Source organism: Misgurnus anguillicaudatus, unplaced genomic scaffold (assembly GCF_027580225.2).
Source record: "Misgurnus anguillicaudatus unplaced genomic scaffold, ASM2758022v2 HiC_scaffold_26, whole genome shotgun sequence".
In the NCBI taxonomy this organism is placed as follows: Eukaryota; Metazoa; Chordata; class Actinopteri; order Cypriniformes; family Cobitidae; genus Misgurnus; species Misgurnus anguillicaudatus.
In genome coordinates, this window is record NW_027395276.1 from 4,268,211 (window position 1) to 4,291,771 (window position 23,561).

The window sequence follows — 23,561 nt, forward strand, 5'->3', positions numbered from 1 at the left end:
CCAAACTCTTCATCTGATCTCAATTATTTACTGTAAGTATAAATAAAAGTAAATATATAACCTAAGAAAGACTAGTACTCAGTGCATATACAGGTTTGTGTTGTTAAAATGAGTTTGGGCTGTAGATGTCAGTATTCACTTCACTAAACTATTTCGCTTGCATTTTCATCTCAAACATGTAAACATTTATTGAGAAGAGAAACCGAAACTACTGAAGAGTTTGTGAACGCTTGACTGTATTTACGCAGTCTGTTAATATGGCGGAAGCGACTCTTTCAGTGTCTGAGGATCAGTTCATCTGTTCAATCTGTCTGGATTTACTGAAGGATCCAGTGACCATTCCCTGTGGACACAGTTACTGTATGAGCTGTATTACAAACTGCTGGAATCAAGATGATCAGAAGAGAAACTACAGCTGCCCTCAATGCAGACAGACCTTCAATACAAGACCTGATTTAAATAAAAATGTGGTGTTTGCTCAGATGATGAAGATGCTGAAGAAGACAAAACTTCAGACTGATCGATCTGCTCTCAGTTCTGCTGGACCTGAAGATGTGAAGTGTGACGTCTGTACTGAGAGAAAATACAAAGCTATCAAGTCCTGTCTGATGTGTCTTGAATCTTACTGTCAAACTCACTTTAAACAACATGAAGCTTTTCACAGAGAAAAGAAACACAAAGTGATTGATGTGACAGGAAGACTTCAGGAGATGATCTGCTCTCAACATGACAAACTCATCGAGGTTTACTGTCGCACTGATCAGAGATGTATTTGTTATCTGTGTGCGATGGATGAACATAAAAATCACGACACTGTATCAGCTGCAGCAGAGAGAACTGAGAAACAGGTATGAACAAATGAACAAATATATAAATATAAATATAAAGCAGAAGTGAAGCGACTGATTAGTGCCGCGTGGCCACATGAGGGCGCACAAGAGCAGAAGAAATGACAGCTTGACTGTAAAACAGAAACTAGTTTAGATTACTCACTCAAACCTTACCTGACCAGTTGAGTTATCTGTTATGAATCTGTTGAACAGAGATTACTGGAGGACAAGCAGAGAAAACTCCATCAGAGAATCCAGGAGAAAGAGAAGAAGCTTCAGGATCTAAGAGGGTCTGTGAAGATTCACACGGTGAGTTTTGATGAATAGAGAAACATAAATACTGGAAGAAGTGTTTGAGATTGAGTTGAATGTTTCTCTCTGTGTGTGTTAACAGATCTCTGCACAGACAGCAGTGGACGACACCGAGAGGATCTTTACTCAACTGATCCGATCCATTGAGAGAAGACGATCTGAGGTGATACAACTGATCAGAGATCAGGAAAAGACTGCAGTGAGTCGAGCTGAAGATCTCTTGAAGAAACTGAAGCAGGAGATTGATGATCTGAGGAGGAGAAATGATGAGATGGAGAAACTTTCACAAACAAAAGAACACATCAGTTTCCTTCAGGTAACTCAACACTGTACACTACAACATACAATACAATAAATACATCTTGACTTTAATCTGATAGGATTGAGTTTTATTCATGTCAATAGATGAAAAGATCACGTCTAAATCAACACAAATCTGATTGTTGTGTATTGTAGGTTTGATGTTTTTGTCATTGTGTTGTGTTCATGTAGAGTTTTCAGTCTCTCTCTTCATCTTCTGGATCTTCAGACAACATCACTGTCTCTTCTCTTCCATCTTTTGATGATGTGATGAAATCTGTCACTAAACTGAAAGAAAAGATGGAGGATTTCTGTAAAGAAGAGATTGAAAAGATTTCTGAGAAAGGTAAAGAAACATCTCAAACTAAGACTTTGATTTACTCTCAGAAATGAGTCTTACAGTAACATCAAATATAACAGAAGAAATACAGAGCAGATTAAAATGATGATGATTTTATATGAGATTTAATCTGATGATCTCACTTTATTTTCTTTAGTTTCATTAATTGTAGTTATTCCCACCAATGAACCCAAGATCAGAGAGGAGTTCCTTCAGTGTAAGACACATTTTATTATTATTATTTTCTCATTTATTACATTGAGATCATATAATACACTATAACGCATTATGTAAGGAATAATTGACGACATGCTGTTTAATTATTCAAGAATAATGTTATACTTTACACCCCTCGTGTGTGGTCAGCATCAATCTTGAGGTCCGTATCAAAGTACATTACATTACATTTATCAAACACTTTCATCTAAAGTGACTTATAAAAGTGATGAACACAACAAACACAGATCCACATGAATGTCAGGACTCTCATTGGTCAGTGTAATGTTCACTGTCCTGATTTCATCTCACTTCACACGTACATCAATAAACCTTCATGATGACTCTGATGATGTTTCACTGCTATTCTTGTTTGCATCACTTTTGTCCGCTTCAAAGCACTTCATACCTGAAACACCACACAAGTCTTGATGTTTTGTAATCCAGTCGTCTATCATCACTATTTTCCTCTTGTCAGAGTCGTTCAGATCTTTTCTTCTTCTAACAGATGAAACTGAAGAACTGACTGTTGACTTGTTGTCTAATATATCTGACTGTAATAATATAATCAATGTTATTCACTTCATCTCTTTAAATGATCAGTCTATAGATACTGTATATACACTAACCTGACCTTTACACTCAAATTAACAAATATTATAAACTAATGTAGATTAAAATATGATGTTTTTATCTTCCTCAGATTTCAGTCTCTTCTCTCTGGATCCAAACACACCACACAGACGTATCTGTCTGTCTGAGGAGAACAGAGCGGCTACTCGCACTAGGACATTACAGCAGTATCCTGATCATCCAGACAGATTTGATGGTTGGTCTCAGGTGTTGTGTAGAGAGTGTTTATGTGGACGCTGTTACTGGGAGATTGAATGGAGTGGTGATGTGTTTATATCAGTGTCATATAAGAGCATCAGCAGGAAGGGAGGAGGTCTTGAGTCTGGATTTGGACTTAATGATCAGTCCTGGAGTTTAATCTGCTCTCCCTCTCAATGTTCATTCATTCACAATAATATAGAGACAAATCTCCCAGTAGTGTCCAGTAAAATAGGAGTTTATGTGGATCACAGTTCAGGATCTCTGTCCTTCTACAGCGTCTCTGACACAATGACCCTCATCCACAGAGTCGACAACATCACATTCACTAAACCTCTCTATCCTGGGTTTGGGTTTAACTTTTATGACTCAACAGTGAAACTATGTGATCTAACATTATAAATGATACATGCTTATACTTGTTAATTGATACTTGATAAGATAAATTATAATTCATATTTGTTATCAGTGTTGGGTAAGTTACTCAAAAAAAGTAATTAATTACTAGTTACTAATTACATCTTCAATCATGTAATTAGATTACTTTAGAAATTACTCTCTCCAAACAGTATTTAATTACTTATTACTAATTACTTTCTAAATCCTTTTTAGTACATGATACAAGGATAGGCTTGAAATGGCTCGAAAAAAATAATGTATAAAAGTACATCATTTGTTCTGGTCCCACTTTAGGGTCCAATTCTCTCTATTAACTAACTATTAACTACTTTTGAAGCTCAATATACTCCAACTACTGCTTATTAATAGTAAAGAAGTTGTTAATTTTAAGTATTGGTAGAAATGGGGAGGGTTAAGGACGTAGAGTAAGATTTAGCAGAATCAGGCATTAATATGTGCTTTTAAGTATAAATAGACAGCCAGCATCTCATTAATATTAATGCTAATAATCAAGCTAATAGTGAGAATTGTAAACTTAAACCATGTTAATCCACTATTGTATTATAGTATACACAATTGTCCATACACAGTATTTAGTTACATCAGAAGTAACTGTAATTAGATTACAAGAAAAATAAGAGTAATCCCTTACTTTACTTTTTCAAGGGAAAAGTAGTTAAATTACAGTAACTAATTACTTAGTAACTAGTTACACCCAACACTGTTTGTTATACATTTCTTTCTTAAATCTTTGAGATTTTTCTGTCTAGATTGTCTCTCTAACTTTAGTTTGTAGACTAAAACACATTAAAATCCAACATCTTAGCTTCATGAGATGATCTTTTGATTTATTTCATAAGCAGAGAGTCGAGTCATTGTACGGGAAAGTCTTTTAGTCCTTTGTTAAGTTTGGGAGTTAATAATATTTAGATTTTTTGAAGTAGATATGAAGGTTTTATCTAAATGTGTTTTGAGTTGTTAAACAGATAGATTATATGGAGAGATGAATTGAGGGTTAATTCTGAAGATAAATTCATTTGGAGAACATTTTACAAACCAACAATGAAGAATAAAGATTGATGATCTGAAATAGAGAAACCTTCATGGATCAGTTGCTGTAAAAGTTTTTATTTCTACTTTTAAACTCTACTGTAAGTCATTCAGGTCCTTATTGTTTGAAACAAAAGATCATTTTTCATTGTTTTTAATTACTGCAGTCGACTTAATCCTCTATTTCATCTTTTAAGTGTCTTTCTTGGTATTTTTAATAGTTATAATGTGTACTTAATTAACTAAATACTTTATATTAGCCTGAGGGACAGTATAGTAGCCGCGTCCTTTCAACACCTGGCTGGGGCATCATTTATAAAATGCTGCATAGAAAATGTCCTAAATTTGATCTTAGGATAATTTCTTAAAAGTGTGCATGTGTGATTAATAAAACAAATCTACGCACAGAAAACGTGCATACACCTCACTATGTGAAATCTATAAATCGCAAATGAGCTTGAAATTGTGCACTGCTGAACAGTTGCAGATTTTTACTTTAAGGATGGCATAAATGGGGGGGGGGGGCTCCACACTATATCTTATGGTGACTGCCCTGCTGAAAAAACAGCTTAAACTAGCTAACTATGCTGGTTGTAAGAAATAATGAGGAGGACATTGAAAATCTTGATGAATGTAGTTTATTGTGGTAGCAGTGATGAAGCACGTCGTAGTTTGGGTTCAGCGGAGTCGGAGTGAACCATGAGCAAAGTCAGTCTTAACACTTTATAGTTTCAAACCTGTTTTCCCACCCCTAATGCTAATGAAGTATTTCTTTATTAAATGTAAATTAGTACTACAAATGGCCCCTATATCTCCCACTGTGCCCAAATGGGTAATTGTATTTATATGATCAGACTATCTTGGTACCCAACTGTGTGATCAACCAAGTGATCAGATCATGTTTAGATAGATGTCTTTTATTATCATGAACCCTCTTTGATCTGTGTTGGTTCAAGAAGTCTCACATTTGCTCCCATACTACTAAGAAATATTACTTCAGGTTATTGTATTGCTTGAATTGAGATTACCTTTTATGATTATCAAGCCTTTTAGAGGGATGAGCTTTATTCAACAGCTAAATTGGAGTGGAATCTGGTTTTAGCTGGTTTGACATGGAAATAGCTGATTTGAGCTGGTCTCCCAGCCTGAATTGCTTTATAATCTTAATAAGCCTGATAATCATGAATTAACTGGGTCATTATCACTATAAAGTGCCATGGTCTTTAAAACAGCTACTGGTAGATTTGGCACTGTGTGCAGGTGCCAATCCTGTTGGAAAAATGAAATCTGCATCTCCATTAAGTTGATCCTTGTGTCAAGCCACTCTTGAACAACAGACAGTGTCAGAAGCATCTCGTATGGCCTTAAAACAAAAAGGACTGACTGCTGCTGAGTGTCCAAAGTTATGTTCTCTGATGAAAGTAATCAGGGTCCCAGAGTCTGGAGGAAGAGATGACAGGCACACAATTCACGTTGCTTGAGGTCCAGTGTAAAGTTTCTACAGACAGTGATGGTTCAGGGTGCCATGTCATCTGCTGGTGTTGGTCCACTGTGTTTTCTGAGGTCAACACGCTGTATACTAGGAAGTTTGAAACATTATCCCTGTTATTACACGGCTACTTGCCACATAAGAAAAAAAACTGGACATGAATATGAATTTGAAACATTTTTTTGGCATATTTGTTTTAAATTAACATTTTTATCCTTCCGCGAAACTTTGCACAGATGCATAAAATGATCGTAATACCTTATTAAGATCGTCTGCTTCATACTTGTCTGTCTCTATTTTTTCTGTTTTAGCCAGTCTTTGAGAAGTTTTAATGCCCATTCTGTATTTTTTTGTGTGTTGGCTTCGTAGCTGTCATGCTCTATTTTGTCAAGTTCAGTCTCAGTAAGCTCTCCATGTCTTGTCGTTGTTCGTTCTTCTATCCACTGTTTAAATGTTTTGTTTTTTCCGTACATGTTAAAATGAATGTCAAAATTTTCCATTCTTAATTGTGGTTGTCCAGTGTTTGTCACAAGATGGCGCCAAACAGTAATCTTTATTGGATAAGCTGACCAGGGCCCTGGAGCTTTAGGTTGAGGATGTTCAGCTCCTGTGTTATGTCAATTAAGAATGCAAGGTCCATGACCCATTTAGGATCATCAAATTCAGGAATATCCATTCTGCCATCTTCCATGAATCTCTTCACCTCTGCTCTTAATTCAAAAAATCTCTTCAGAACATTCCCCCTGCTGAGCCAGCGCACTTCAGTAAAATATAGTACATCACTATATGTTGACTCAATTTCTTCTAAAAATGCCTGAAATTGACGGTGCTGTAAACTCCTCGACCTGATGTAATTAATACATTTCAAGACAACAGACATAACATGTTCATATTTCAAGCATTTGCTACACAGTGCATTTTGGTGTATAATGCAGTGCAGAACAACTGCTGGGTCTGCATTTTCCTCTTCTAACTTTCTTTGTACCAGTGCAACCAGTCCGTTTTTTCTGCCTGTCATAGAGGGGGCGCCATCAGTGGTAATGCCTACAAGTCTGTTCCAAGGCAAACCACTGCGCTCAATCACGTTACACAGCTGCTGAAATATGTCTTTGGCTGTGGTACGGCCGTGCATTGGACACAAACTTAGCAACTCCTCCGTCACTTCAAACCGATCATTAATACCCCTTATGAAAATGGCTAGCTGAGCACTGTCAGTTATGTCTGTGCTTTCGTCAAGTGCCACAGAGTATGCAGTGAAGACTCTAGCTTTGTCACATAACTTATCGTAAATGTCACTCGATAACTCGCTAATCCGCTCTGCCACCGTGTTTGCAGATAGAGCGAGATTGTTGAACATGCTTTTCTTTTCTGGACAGCCCTGCTGGAAAAACCAGCATCAAACCAGCATGGGAATTATGCTGGTCTATGCTGGTGGTCAGCATACCAGCACCAAAACACAACATATGCTGGTATGACCAGCATGGGATGCTGGTGCTGATGCTGGTTTGGTGCTGGTTTATCTGGTGCTAATGCTGGTGCTGATGCTGGTTTGGTGCTGGTTTATCTGGTGCTAATGCTGGTGCTGGTTTGATGCTGGTTTAGCTGGTGTTCACTAGCAAACCAGCACCAAAACACAACATATGCTGGTCTTGCTGGTATGCTGTTTTTTTCAGCAGGGAGAGAATATCAGCGACTTTAAGCATACACTCCTTCAAAAAATGCCCTTCAGTGAATGGCTTTCCCGCTTTAGCAATCAACTGACTCACCACATAACTTGCTTCAACTGCAGCATCAGCATCCTTTTTACCTTTATGAAAAATGCTTTGCTGTGATGTTAGCTCTCTCTGCAACAGCGTGACTCTGTGTTTTCTCTCATCGTCATGAAACTTGTCATACTGTTCTCCATGCTTAGTCGAGTAATGACGCTTGAGATTATATTCCTTTATAGCCGCAACATTTTCTTTGCATATCAGACAGGTAGGATTCCACGAAAAAGTAACGCAATGTCCATCTTTCTTGAAACTGTCTGTGTTCATCATCCACTTTTCTTTTCTGTTTGGAAAGAGACATCTTTTCGTCCGCGCTACGCAGTACGCAGACGAAATAATAGGAAAGCACCAACAGCGCTTGTCACATTTCCAAGCATGCACGCACGCACGCGTACTGTGTTTACGTTTTTTACATTTTTAACAGAAACATATTTTTCTTTAAATTGATTATGAATCTTAAGTTTTGGTATTTGACAACAAAAAAGAATTATTATAAAAATGATTTTGCGGGCCGGATTGCGTTTTATTTTTTACGTTGGCCGCGGGCCAGATGGAGGGGGAGGGCGGGCCGCAAATGGCCCGCGGGCCGGGAGTTTGAGACCACTGGCCTAGGGTAAAACAAGATGTGGCGAAGTATATACGATCCTGTCACACATGTCAGATTACCGGTAAGCCAAACCAAAAAGTGCCTGTTGCTCCATTGCAACCTATTCCAGTTTTCCACCCCTTTTGAGCATTTGATTATTGACTGTGTTGGTCCTCTGCCCCTGGTCATCAATATCTTCTTACTCTCATGTGTCAGACTACCCGTTATCCTGCCGCTTATCCTTTAAGATCAATTACTACAAAGTCTATTTTGAAGGCCCTCACTAATTTTATGTCGACCTTTGGAATTCCCAAAGTTATTCAATCTGATCAGGGGATAGCGTTAGCAATACAGACTTCACGAAAGCTCCAAAGGGTTTGTTTATCGCACATCTAAATGTAAGGAGTTCACTACCGAAAATTACAGAGATAAGATTATTATGCTCTGATCTTAAACCATCAATAATATTTGGATGTAGTGAAACGGAGGCGTATGTGTATATGTAAACACGGAGTTGGCATTCAACATAAGAAAGGACTTGGACAATGCTCTTATTGAAGCTGTGTGGATGGATATATTGTTCCCAAAATGCAAACCTATTTTAATTGGTCATGTGTATAGACCTCCCGACCAAAGTGATTTCTATGACGTGTTGGAAGACGTGTTAAATAACTGCTCAAAACTACAGGGATCTGAGGTTATATTATGTGGAGACTTAAATACGGACATGTTAAAACAAGACTCTTCGATATACAAACATTTTTAAGGTTTTTCAGATTTTTTTTCATTGAAGCAACTGATTAAGGAGCCGACTAGAATTACTCCAATGTCTCAATCTATTATTGATCTGATATTGGTATCTGACCATAAGAGGATTGTCAGTAGTGGGGTTGTTGATTGTTGCTTAAGTGATCACTGTATGGTTTACTTATGCAGAAAGATTAAGAAGAAAAACTATAATGGTCATAATACAGTTTTATTGAGATCGACGAAGACTTATAACACAGAGGCATTTTGTGAGGCTCTGAAGAGAGTTGATTGGTCACCTGTATTAAATTGTAAAAATGTAGATGTTGCTTGGGCTTGTTTTAAGGAGTTATTTTGCAAGGTTTTAGATATGGTAGCACCTATTAAGAAAGTAAGAGTAAAACAAAAATCTGAACCATGGATTACGGATGATATACATCAGCTTCTTAGATCAAGGAATGTTAGTTTTAAGATATTTAGGAAAAAGATGGATTCTATTAGTTTTCAGCAGTATAAACAAAGGAGAAATGAGGTAAGAGATGGGATTAAGGAGGCTAAGATCAATTATTTTAAGGATAAAATAAAACAAAACAGTCAGAATCCAAAAAAGCTATGGGGAGTATTAAAGAACTTGGGCTACTCTGATACAGTGAAAGGGAAATTAGGAAATATTAATCTTAAGATAAAAGGGAATTTAATTTCTAACCCAAAGGAGGTGTCTGAAAGTTTTAACAGATATTTTATATCGTTAGCTAGTAATTTGCGAAAGCAAATTCCACCAAGTATAAATAAGTATAATGAGAAGATGACTCAGTTTTATTATGGTCAAAAAGGAGTAGCCTCTGATGCTTTTAAATTATGTCCTGTTATTGATAGTGACATTTATAAACTTATGAGTGAGCTAAACATAAACAAGGCTCCTGGAATTGATAATATTCCTGTTAAATATTTTAAGGATTCAGCAAAGGTAACAGCACCCCTTATAGCATACATAATAAATTTGTCTATTCAACAAGGGGAAGTCCCTTTAGATTTTAAAAATGCTAGAGTAGTTCCCTTACATAAAAAGAGTTGTAAATCAGACATGACAAATTATCGGCCTGTTTCTATTTTATGTGTGGCATCTAAGATTATGGAAAAGGTTATATATAATCAAATTGAAAATTATATTGTTAAAAATAGTATTTTGTATGCTTTACAATCCGGGTTCAGACCCTTACATTCCACTGAAACCTGTATAATACATCTGACTGACAGCATAAGGAAAGCAGTAGATAAAGGAGACTTCTGTGGGATGGTTATGCTGGACCTGCAGAAGGCTTTTGATACCATAGATCATGAAATTTTAATACACAAATTAAAGGCAATTGGATTTGATAAAAATTCTCTTAAGTGGGTTCAATCTTATTTAAAAGATAGAAAGCAACAAGTTGACATTAAGGGTACATTATCCGATCCCTTATTGTGTGCCTCAGGGGAGCCTATTAGGACCTTTGTTTTTCCTTTTATATATAAATGATTTAAAGGTAGCGTGTCCTGAGGAACTCTTTCTTTATGCTGACGATGTAGCAATTGTGGTTGCCCATCGAGATAAAGAGATGGTGGAGAAAACAATGTCTTTACAGTTAGAGGAGATTTCAAAATGGTTTTTAGATAATAAGTTATTTTTACACTTAGGTAAAACGGAAGCTATTCTTTTTGCTTCCAAAATGAAATTAAATAAACAGGGTAGTTTTGTAGTTAAAAGTAACGACATGATTTTGGAGTCAAAAAGTGTAGTACAATATTTGGGCTGTTTTATAGATAATAAACTAACAGGTGATTATATGGCTAGTAAAATGATTGCAAAGATTTGTGGGAAGGTAAAGTTTTTAGCTAGGCAAGCTAACTTACTGGACACTTATTCTTTAAGATTATTGGCAAATGCTTTTGTACAACCTCATTTTGATTATGCATCATCATTTTGGTACAGTAGTTGTTCACAGAAATGGAAAAATAAATTACAAAAGTCTCAAAACAAATTAGTCAGAACAATCCTAAAAATGCACCCACGTACACACATAAATAATGATTGTTTTAAAGAGTTGGGTCTCTTGAATGTCGAAAAAAGAGTCATATTTTTAAAATTGGGTATGTCGCGTAAAATTTTAAACAATATGGTTCCAAAATATTTAGTGAATTATAATAATATGGTGAGAACCCAACATCTATACAATACTAGGGGCAGGGATTTTAACATATATCCTTGTGGATTTAAAAGTTTAGTAGGGAAAAATTCGTTTTTATATACTAGTGCTATGGCATGGAATAAACTGTCTACATCTATAAAGAACATAACAGAGCTGAAGCATTTTAAAAGGGTATTAAAAAAGTGGTTGATGGAAGATACTGTATGACAAATGTGTTAATGTTTGCAGTGTTATTGTATATGATGTAAAGTGGACTTAGGAGAAACGTTTGTAGTCTTTGTCATCTGTGGGGTTTTGCATTATTTCTGCTAATTGCCTATATGCTTTATTTACAGCGAGGACCACAATGGAAATAAGCCTTAGGCTTTTTTGTGTCTATATCCTCGGCAGTTTTTTTAAGTGTATGGGATAATTGTTATTTTATACATTTTTATGAAATTCTGTCAAATAAATTTCAATTCAATTCAATCAAGGTTCAAATTTTACGTCAAAACAGTTTTCAAATGCCCTGCGTCAGCTTAGAGTAAAACACAATATTTCTAGTGCTTATCATCCACAGAGTCAAGGAGCTCTTGAAAGGTCGTATTGTGTGGAACTTGATGCAGATTGGGAGGAAGGGCTGCCATGGATGTTACTGGCTATACGTGAGGTAATCCAAGAAAGCATTGGTTTAAGCCCAAATGAGCTGGTGTTTGGACATCCAGTCCGAGGACCTACTGCTGTTTTAGCTGATGAGTGGCATACATCTAAGCCTTCAGAAAATGTTTTAGACTATGTAAGTGGATTTCGGTGTAGACTTTATGAAGCACGAGCTATTGCTAAAAAGAAGCTGAGTAAGACCCAGACAAAAATGCGACAAATCTTTGACAGGAAGGCTAAGCTGAGAAACTTTAATGTGGGTGACCAGGTATTGGCTTTGTTGCCTCTTCCTGCTAATCCATTTCAAGCTAAGTTTATAGGACCTTACAGAGTAACTAAATGCCTTTCAAATAATAATTATTTGTTGAATACTCCTGACCGTCGGAGAAAAGTGCAAGTTTGTCACAGTAATCTGTTGAAACCTTATTTAGCTTCTGTGTCTTCTGTCTCAGTTGGTCTTGTTAACACCTGTGACTCTTTTAATCCAGAACAACAGTCTCTTTCCTGTAGTATGGGTGATGATTCTTTAGAGAATGCTGATGATGATGGGACGACTTAACAACTCTGAAATTTTAACTGATCTGTCTGCTCATCTTTCTTATTTAGCTGAAAAGGAGAGGAATGACATCATTGAGATAGTGATGTCATTCCCTTCTCTTTTTCTTGATGTTCCTGGGTGTACTTCCGCCATTGAACATGATATCGATGTAGGAACTGCATGTCCCGTTAAAGGTCACATATTTTTAAGCTTTCTACAGTTTTATTTTAGGTTATGATGTCCTTAAGAATATATATTTGCTGTTTAAGTACCAAAAACAATCTCTATATATTTTTTACAGCTCCTCTTTCAGGAACTCATCTAAAAACAGGTCGTTTTGGCCTATAATAAGTAATATTCATGAGCCTCTCTTCTGATAGGCCTGTTGTTTTATGAGTGAAATACGCAATTGAAATAAAGTTACCCATGGAATTACACTAAGTGTTCGTTTCTGGACACTAAATGTTAGGTTAGTAAACCAATAGACACAGAGACTAAGAGATTTTAACCTTACCATGTTTAACTCAATAAAGAAACAGACACCAAAAGGGCTTGTGTCTGTAACTTAAGAATACAAACAACGTCTGATTTCCAACATATATTCTATAAAAACCGGTGGCTACCAAAGACTTTAACGTTACAAAATAACACTTTAGCATCTAGTTAGCATCACGTTAGCGTTGCATAACTGTTTACAATATAATCATTTCAGTTTTCTCTGGCTCCATAATGTAACATAAAAGTTAGGACTGCTGATAATTCGCATGCGATTGTCTCACTCACCTCTTCAGTAAAGCCGGTTCATTGATTAGTAGTAAATCACCATCAGCTGCTTTCAGAAGCGGCAACCGGCAGTCGTTTCTGAGAGCAGGTGATGCCGCTTTACTACTTACGACGAGATTTGCGTGACAATCACGTGCAAGTTATCGTGCAGCCCTGCTTAATATGTGTTTACTTACGGGTTGTGGATTTAAGGTCGGATCCAACAAAGTAAAGGACTGCAACATCTTTGAGTAGATTCCTGGAGAAACCAACATTGAACTGCCACACCGAAGCAGTCACTTGTGAAATGTTTAGATCAGACGGCTAAAGTTGAACTAATTGTTGAGGAATTTCTTATTAAATGAATATTAACCATTGTTCTCGTATGTTAATGTTTTTCAGAATCCTTTGCAATGATTTAGTTTCCTGACATCCATCAATTGAACAGCATTTTCTCACATGGTGTGATATAATTTAGGAGTTTGTTTAGCAACAAGGGGGTGGGGCAGTGGATGGTGGACAGTGCTCGGGGTGGAGACTGAAGGCGGCAACTGTCTCACGGTGACGTAGCAACTTCACGGAAGTACAAACGAAGATTTTAGCTCACAGCTACTTCAAGCAGGCTGTGTGAATTTGACTCTTAAATGACTGTTTTGAAACTTAAATGGTACTTACATAGCCCCTAGACCTCAGTTATCATGAAAAAAGCCACAAAATGTCAGTTTTTACCATATGTGACCTTTAAACAAAACGCTTATAGGGTCAACCCTTTAAAAGGGGACTTGTTAAAGCAGGAAGTGAATTATTTGCTTGCTCATAATTTGGCTGAGTCTAGTTTTAGTTCGTGGAGTTCTCCTTGCCTTTTAGTTAAAGCTCCAGTGTGTACTTTTTTTAATTAATTCTTAGCAAAAACCCATGTTTTCTTCCAAAAGTATGTGCTCATTCATGTGTAATTACTTCCACCCCACTAATCAAAGTATTCTCGTAAGTGTAGAATCTGCTATTTAAAATACATACCGCCGTAGCGCTCTCTGGCTGAATCCATGTTGTGCCTCCATCTTTAAAATACATTCGCCGACGAGGGACATTCCTGAAATTCAAGCTCCGCCTTTCGCGCTTTCAGAGTACACTCAAGCTGGCCGCGAGCTGAAGCCTACGGAGGTTGCATGTGTAGGCGGTATACGTCATCAAGACAGTCTTATTTCAGAATATTAACAATTATAAAGCTGACATTTATTCTTAGTTAATTGTAAATTGATGTAATATGCTTATGACTTGCGAATGTAATGCTCAGTTAATTTAAATAAACCAGGCTTGATGACGTATGCAGCCCGGATATGCGACCTGCGTTAGACTGAATCCTTCGGCCGCACGCCGTGATAAACCTGCAATCTAATGCTTTGATTTGAAAGCCTGTTGAAGAACTATTCTCGAGGACATTAAAACAAGTCGCCAAGGAAGCGAAACAGGGATTTTAAATGACAACGCGACAGGAAAAACATCAAGACCAAAGTCAATATTGGAGTTAGTTTTCCAAGATGGGGCTCATTGGACAATGAAGTTGCTAAGTTATCTTCACCACAGGTAATTCAGCATATTCGTTTACATCTATAGAGTTTATGTTGTAAACTTGAAGTTTTATAGTTCCTTGGCTAACTATAGCATGGGTATGCGTAACCCTTGTTAGTGTAAATGTGGTGGTTACGCCTGGTGTGACGACAAATTTGGGTAAATAAACGCCTGTCTCAAATAAAGGCCTGGTCTGTTTTTTAGTTTCGGGTTGTATTTAATCTTCTAAAACCCGTCAGATAGTCTGTTTAAGACAGTTCTATGGTGCAGATTGAACACGCTAAAGTTTTTTTTGCTTACCGGTAGATGTCACGTGACAGACGCAGTCGTTCCTTTACTCATCACTATGACAACACAACAAGCTTCGTCGTCAGGATTGAGGTGATGATGACAGTAGCGAAGTGGCAATCGGGAGTGTTTTGGGGCCGCTGATAATAACCGGGCTTTCAGTCTTTTGTCATGCATGCACTCCCGCCACACATTGTATTTCTCACGCGGAAACACTATTTATCATATTTAATATGCTGCAGCGCTTAAAATGTATTTGGCCGCACTGCGCTCTCTCTCTCTCTATCAAGCCCGTCTTCCCTAGAGTTCTAGTCGAGCGAGCCAATACAAAAAAAGAAAGAGGCTACACAATAGCCAATCAGAAAATAGCACTGTTGTATCTGGGTAAGATTTCACGCAACTACCAATAAAAAAACATATCATTGTTTGCTTTATTTATACTGCCAATAATTTAAGACTGTTGTTATTACACGAACTAATTTGTTAAACACATTCAAATTAAAAATAAAACGTAATATGTGGTAACCTCCTGCTGTCATGCTGGAACAATTAAATTAAAAGCCTGTCTCTTATAGACGCCTGTCTCTTTTAGACGCCTGGTGTGATAATAGGTTTGGGAAAATAAAAGCCCGGGCTATTATTTGAAGTTTTACGGTATATGTGGTGTTATACATTTTTTTTTGGAGATCAAAATTATAAATTTTATGCAACAATGACTGAATATTGAATGAAAAATAAGAACATTAATAATAATTAATTACTTTGTGGAAACCATTATTATCTTGTCTTGTTTTGCCTTGATCGATGATTGCAGTGTTTGATTGCTTTTCTACGGTGGCCGTCAGGGGTCACTGCCTTGCAATGAAAGAAAACACATGCAAATAGAAAAAACACCAGCAAATCAAGAAAACATCTTCATCAGTTTGACAACACATGCGCTGCAGATATCGCAACACATCCAAATACAGAAACGCGTTGCAAATATCACAACACGACCAAAAACAGAAACGCGTTCCAAATCTCACAACACATCCAAATACAGAAACGCGTTGCAAATTCTTACAACACGACCAAAAACAGAAACGCGTTCCAAATCTCACAACACAACGGAAGTGTTTCAGGGGGGTCACAAAAAGTGATGCACCGGTCTGAGAAGTGTTTTCGGTTTACATTCAATTCGTCCGTGGAGCTTTTGTGAGTTTACATCGATCAAATGTAAGTTTTTCTTGTTTATTTTAATATCCTAATTGCATATTTTTTTAGCCTTTCTATTATTATTAGCCTATAGACTCAAATAACTTGACGAAATACATAATAAACTGTGAAACGTTGTGTTAGCTGGCTTAGTTACACAAATGTCACTAAATAGTGTTCTAGGAGGACAATAAATACCACATTCTTCATTAAAACAAGTAAAAATAACGTGTGTGTGTGTGTACACGTGTGTTTCTATGGGAGGTTTTTGTGCTAATAATAGCTTATTGAATGTCTAACCAAACGTCTTGTGTGTGTGTTTTATTTTCAGGCAGCAAACATACTGTTTATAACTATATACAATAGTGTTAATTCAAGTTGTTTTTCATATTTTATTTACACATTTATCAGTTTCATATCATCTCTTTTATTATGTCTCAAACTTGTTTATTTTATATTGTGTGCTATGTGATTTTACGAATAGTTAACATAATTATTCTGTATTTTGTCTTTTTATTCTTCTAGGAAAGCTAGAGGACCTGTTTTAACATTGAGGGAATCCTGACCAGATGCATAGTGTGATATGGTAGCATGATTTAAATGAACTGCAAGAGCCTGTAGATAGGGATAAAGTCTACTGAGAGGAACACAGTACAGAAAGGAGCCGGTTCCATTGTTAAAATGCCCACTTATACCAAACTGTTTCCACCTACATCCTCTGGCAATACATACAGAAGTGTAAGCTACAGGACGTAAAGATTGAGGAACCGTTTTATCCAGCAGCCCTCAGTGTTCAATATGTCAAAAACATTAATTGACCCCAATATCACTGTCATTATTTTAATCTCTACACAAACATTAGTTTAATACTGCAGGTTTTGATACACATAGTCATAGCCTAGTGGTTAGAGGGTTGGACTTGTAACCCGAAAGTTGCCAGTTCCAGTTTCCGTCTCTGCCGGCAGGTTGCGACTGTGATGTCCTTGAACAAGGCACATTAAACCCAATTGCTCCCCGGGCACTGAAGGAATAGCTGCCCACTGCTCCATGTGTGTTCACCATTTACTGGGATGGGTTAAATGCAGAGGTCACATTTTTGAGTATGCGCTGCATACTTGGCAAGCATGTCACACTTACACTGCACAGACAACATTATATTGTATAACAGGTTTCTTTCTAGTTTATTATTTTAATGACAACCACAGTTTAATGTAATGTGGCAATAAAAAGGAAGAATGTCATTGTACAGGTATCTATACATATGAAAATAAAGGCTTTAAACTTCAAATGCATTTTTCATTTGCATATTTAAGAGAGAATATTTAAAATAATTTCTTTGATTCCTTTTAAAACACTCTTTCATTTTAGGGAAGAAAAGGAAACAGCAAGATTTATAATCTTAAAATGTAAGTAATTTGATAAAAATAGAAAATAACCTACCAAGGATGATAGAAAAGAAACAGTTTTGTTACTGTATTTGCATATAGCCATGGTATTTGTAGTAAACAAATAGGCAATCAATCAGCTTTACTGCACATTTTTTAACAGCATTGTCCTTTACAAGAAGTTCTAAGCAGGAACTAAAAAGAAGTATCAACATTGTAAGATGTTATAGTAACTGTATTATTCATTCAAATAAAAGTCATACAGTACATGTCAAAGCGATAAGATTGATGTTCTGGTTGTAGTTAGCTTCACTACATTTAAGGTTTAGCTGGTTGAGGTGGCTAAATATGGAGCAGATTCCAGTAAGAAAATCAGGAGAGGAATCTTTGAACAAGATGTTTAATGTCAATCCAATTTATGCATCTTCATATGCAGCTGATATGATATGAAATACAATGCAGTGGTCTACAAAGAATCAAGAGAAATAATTACAAATAATCACCATTCTCAGATTAACATTAACATTGTAAATCTGTATGACCAGATTATCACCTACCAGCATCTAAAACTGTCAGAAGTTGAGCTACAAAACATAAGCTGTTACTAATGAAAAATACAAATTATGGCCCTGATGCTTAACTTTAACTTAAAATTGTGTTACAATTAGAAAACGTGTTATTTGTTATATGTTATGTTGTTTTAAGCTAGTAAACAAATGTTTTTTTTAATGCAATTTAATTTTTATTTAGTTTGCAGTAGAAATCTTGCTCTGGAATAGATACAATGATAGACCAGTCTGACACAAGCCCCAAGCTCAAATTTAAAGCTACCTAACAAAACTCTGGTTAATTTTGGTGCGTTAGTTTGTCAAATGTGAAAAGGAAGGCAGTGGTGTTCCTCTCAGTAGACTTTATCCCTCTCTACAGGCTCTTGCAGTTAATTTCTATCATGCTACCATATCACACTGCATCTGCTCAGGATGCTCTCAATGTAATAGCAGGTCCTTTAGCTTTCCTAGAAGAATAAAAAGACAAAATACAGAATAATTATGTTAACTATTCGTAAAATCACATAGCACACAATATAAATTAAACAAGTTTCAGACATTAATAAAAGAGATGATATAAAACTGATAAATGTGTAAATAAAATATGAAAAACAACTTGAATTAACACTATTATATATAGTTATAAACAGTATGTTTGCTGCCTGAAAATAAAACACACACACACAAGACGTTTGGTTAGACATTCAATAAGCTATTATTAGCACAAAAACCTCCCATAGAAACACACGTGTACACACACACACGTTATTTTTACTTGTTTTAATGAAGAATGTGGTATTTATTGTCCTCTTAGAACACTATCTAGTGACATTTGTGTAACTAAGCCAGCTAACACAACGTTTCACAGTTTATTATGTATTTCGTCAAGTTATTTGAGTCTATAGGCTAATAATAATAGAAAGGCTAAAAAAATATGCAATTAGGATATTAAAATAAACAAGAAAAACTTACATTTGATCGATGTAAACTCACAAAAGCTCCACGGACGAATTGAATGTAAACCGAAAACACTTCTCAGACCGGTGCATCACTTTTTGTGACCCCCCTGAAACACTTCCGTTGTGTTGTGAGATTTGGAACGCGTTTCTGTTTTTGGTCGTGTTGTAAGAATTTGCAACGCGTTTCTGTATTTGGATGTGTTGTGAGATTTGGAACGCGTTTCTGTTTTTGGTCGTGTTGTGATATTTGCAACGCGTTTCTGTATTTGGATGTGTTGCGATATCTGCAGCGCATGTGTTGTCAAACTGATGAAGATGTTTTCTTGATTTGCTGGTGTTTTTTCTATTTGCATGTGTTTTCTTTCATTGCAAGGCAGTGACCCCTGACGGCCACCGTACTTTTCCTTGCAAGTGTTGACCTGTAGGGGGAGACGGGCGCGCTGCTCAGAAATACACAGACTCCTTGTGAAGCAGCAGCTCCGTGCCTTGTGTGTGTTTTTTCTAACATAATATCTCCCCTCATCAGGTGTGGGGGTGCTACATTTTGGAGGCCCCAGCGAGGATGAATATGCAGTGAAGGTCGGCGTCCATAGATGATGGTCTACCTACGGTGCTATTCACTCTAAAATTTGGCTTGGGAGAACAGCAGAGTGAGAACGGCTTGCGTCAGCGTTGGGTTTGGAAGAAAATAGCGTGTCATCTGAGGTTTATCGTTAATTCCCAGTGCATCGTCATCTTCAGACCAGCTAAGGACGCTTTTGCACATCACTTTGCACTCACCTAAAGTCTAAATGAACAATGGAACCATTGGAGGACTTAAAGCTTGAAGTGATTGGAGCATTGTATTCACTGTCAAAAGAAAAACTTGTTAAATTATGTGAGTTTGTAAATTTTGATGAGTGTGAGAATGTTGTTAGCCAAACACGTTCAGTTGTTATTTCTACCCTGGTGAAACACTTTGAGAGGGAGGGGCTAAGTGAACTAGAAGATGAGGGTATGTCTGAATTTTTGTGTTTAAGGGACAAAATTTCTGAACTTCAGCAGAATACTGAAAACATTTCAGGGTCACAAATAACACAGCAGGGGGTGGCTGTAGACTCAGTAGAGCAGGTCACAGAGCAGGAATTACTGCAAAAAGAAATTGACAACTTGCAGTTAGCTTTGCAGAAGTTGATTAAACGAAAACAGAATATTGTTGCAGACACACATCACATTAGTGTTTCAACTCACTGTAGCACACAATTAGACCATGATACACAAAGAAACATCATCCCAAATATGCCCCAACCATCAGTGCGGCCAGTTGTGGCGACCTGGAGCAGAGAGTTTAAGATATCAGGTCAGATAGGTGAACCTGGACAAAAGGACAAACTCACCTTCTCAAGTCTTGCTCACCAAATTGAACATGGACTGAGTAGGGGTTTCTCTGAACTCGAAATTGTTGATGCAGTAATAAGAGCAATTGCACCGGGAATGCAGCTTCGTAGCTACCTGGAGGGAAAGACAAATCTTACTCTGCCCACACTGAGACGCATACTCAGAGCTCATTTCCAAGAAAGGGGTGCAACGGAATTGTATAAACAACTTACCTCAGAGGTACAAAGCAACAAAGAGACCCCACAGAGCTTTCTTGTTCGCTGTTTAGATTTAAGACAGAAAATTCTATTCGCCTCACAAGAAGCCGACTCCAGTTTGAAGTACGATCCACAGTTAGTTCAGAGTATGTTTCTCCATACCGTTCTGACCGGCCTGCAGAATGATAGTATCAGAGGTGATCTAAGGCCTTACCTGACTCAAGCTGATGTAAGTGATGAGCTGCTTTTTGACAAGGTCAATTTAGCATGTGCCCATGAGACAGAACGCCAAAGTAAAAGAGGCTTGCACAACCAAGTGTCACCAAAGTGCATACTGTACAATCAAACGACACTAGTGTCGAAAGGAAGGGAAAAGGACAGTGTCAGAAGGACACAGAGAAGGCTGAACTCAATATCTTAAGTGAGCTGAGAGAAATGCGCTCTGGGATGGCCTTGTTGAAAGACCTCAGTGTAGAAGTTTCGCAGATTAAAGAGTCAATCAAACAGCCCCAGGTCACGTCACCCCAGTGTTCCTCTCTGGTAGGAGATATAGCTAGTGGGCCACCGCCGCCGAATCAATACTATCAGCAGCCTTACTTCCAGAGGAGAGAGACAATTCAGCATCCACGATGGGTTCCAGCACAGCGTTATTACCCTCCTGCAACTCGAGTAAGGAAGTGCTTTGCCTGTCAGCAAAGTGGGTTAGACGTCTACTGTACCCATTGCTACAAGTGTGGTGGCGGCGACCATTTTGCAGCTGGCTGTCGGGCGAGGATGCCCGTCATGCAGAGGGATGGGCCGTTAAACGGGACTGGGTCACGACCGCGGGACAGGGAGTGACCGGTTCTATACAAAAGTCCCCTCAGTGCTGTACATACTGTGGCGTTAGAAATAATGGCATGGTATTAAGACAATGCTCAAATTGTAAACAGACGTTGTACTGCTCAAAAGCATGCCAAATGGATCATTGGGCCAACCATAAGAAACAGTGTAACGGATATTCAAAGTTAAATGTGAACCCTGTCTCAAGTGCAAAAGTTGTGAAGACAAACAAACCTACTTGTGCTTCTCTGGTAGGAAAACAATGTCTTGTAAAATGCTACCTTCAAGGTCTACTAGTGGAGGCATTATGGGACACTGGTTCTCAAGTCTGCATTGTCGATGAATGGTGGAAAAATAGCTACTTGCCAAGTGTGAGAGTAAGAGATGTATCAGAAGCAATCGATGCACCTGAAGAACTTCGTCTCGTAGCTGCAAATGGTCAAAATATACCCTATATAGGATGGATGGAAATCACCTTTGGACTAGAGCTGGATAAAAGGAAAGAGAATGAACTCACCATACCTGTGCTAGTGATGAGGGGTAGACACTTATGCCATCCTATCATTGGGTATAATGTGATTGAACAAATAGCAAACAAGAGCACGTTACTCCAGCCCCACAATAGTGACACAGAGATGTCAGCCATACCTAATACTAAAGAGAAGAAGATTCAAGCATTCATCAAACAAGTGCATGCAGAAACACCACGTGATTACATCATTAAAACAACAAGAGAACAAGTCAATGTGGCTAAACATACCTCAGTTCAAATTGAATGTAGAGTGCAGACATCTACACCAAAGGAGGACACAGTGCTAATGTTCGAGCCTGCCTTAAACCCTACGTGGACCGAGGGCTTGGAGTTCTGTGAAACCCTTGTGAAACTGCGGAAACAGACCTCACCACATGTCATCGTCTCTGTCCAAAATCCTACTGACCATGATATAATATTAGGTGGCAAGACAGTTATCGGCACAGTGCACCCAGTCCAGGCCGTATACCCATCTCCTGTCCTCGAGGAACCTCATATGGAATCTGTGAAGATAAATCAAGTCACAAACCAATCTGAACCACATTCTGACCCAACATGGGACCCACCATTGGACTTAAGTCACCTCAGTGAATCAAGGAGAGAAATTGTACAACAGATGTTAAGAGAAGAGGCAGCTTCATTCTTAAAATCTGATGATGACATCGGTTGCATAGATGGATTGCAGTTGACTATTTCACTAAAAGACACCACCCCAGTCACACGCACTTACCAGTCAGTACCTAGACCTCTGTATAAGGAAATGAAGGATTACCTACACAACCTTATTGCACAAGGATGGGTACAAAAGTCTAACTCACCATACTCCTCGCCTGTTGTTTGTGTTCGCAAAAAAGATGGCAGCCTACGGTTGTGCATAGATTATAGGGAATTGAATAGAAAGACAAATCCGGATCGACAGCCCATCCCACGTGTTCAAGATATATTGGACAGTCTAGGAGGAAACACCTGGTTCTCATTACTCGACCAAGGGAAGGCATATCATCAGGGCTTTATGGCCAAAGAGAGTCAACCTTTGAGAGCATTTGTGACACCATGGGGGCTCTATAAGTGGATCCGCGTCCCATTTGGATTGATGAATGCCCCCGCAGCCTTCCAACGCTGCATGTGAAGTAGTTTATTTTAATCCAAATATGTGCATTATGAGTTTACTAATATAATCCAACTAAGCAGTAGTCTAAAGAACCATCTGGACCATCTGGACCAGCTGGGTGTATTCAGGTTCCAAGGAAGTTTAAAGAGCCATCTGGACAATGGACAGGCACAAAGGGAATAGCCCAGGGTCAAATAGGTCATGGGAGAGAGCCACGGGTCTGGGGACTGTCATGTGATTCTTCAAGTTACAAGCCTGAACAGAAACATATTGTTTTAAGCATGAGGGAGGGGACAAAGACCATATATATTTACCAAGACCGGGCTCACAGACTTCAGACTGGTTTTGAAGATTGCTCCCAGGCCGGCCTGACTGGTTCTGGGAGGTTTCATCAGGCAGGCTCGGCTTATTATTTTGTCCGGAAAATAAAAGTCTATCTCTTGAAATCAGAACCTAAGACTGAAGATTGTTTCATTTGAGGAAAAGGAAAACCACAACATTTGGTGCCGAAACCCGGGATAGAAAAGAGCTGGACAGTCACACCACCTGGGCAAATCTGACGAGCAACACAAACAGCGTATG

The 23,561-nt window shown here is 37.9% G+C and overlaps 1 protein-coding gene and 2 long non-coding RNA genes across 3 annotated transcripts; 2 read left to right on the plus strand and 1 right to left on the minus strand.

The window, feature by feature from the left end:
- Positions 1–204: 204 nt before the first annotated feature.
- LOC141362428 (tripartite motif-containing protein 16-like) lies at positions 205–3,925 on the plus strand. The gene is made up of 6 exons (XM_073864486.1): positions 205–848; positions 1,044–1,139; positions 1,225–1,458; positions 1,635–1,788; positions 1,940–1,999; positions 2,702–3,925. The coding sequence occupies exons 1-6, from the start codon at positions 258–260 to the stop codon at positions 3,229–3,231; spliced, it is 1,665 nt and encodes a 554-aa protein (XP_073720587.1). The 5' UTR covers positions 205–257; the 3' UTR covers positions 3,232–3,925.
- Positions 3,926–15,678: 11,753 nt separating this feature from the next.
- Positions 15,679–17,336, plus strand: LOC129444658 (uncharacterized). Its single transcript, XR_012368213.1, has 2 exons — positions 15,679–16,069; positions 16,574–17,336. It is a non-coding gene; the product is annotated as an uncharacterized lncRNA (long non-coding RNA).
- Positions 17,337–17,819: 483 nt separating this feature from the next.
- On the minus strand, positions 17,820–19,333 carry LOC129453934 (uncharacterized). Its single transcript, XR_008647624.2, has 2 exons — positions 18,954–19,333; positions 17,820–18,448 (listed from the first exon to the last, which is right to left on the minus strand). It is a non-coding gene; the product is annotated as an uncharacterized lncRNA (long non-coding RNA).
- Positions 19,334–23,561: the final 4,228 nt, after the last annotated feature.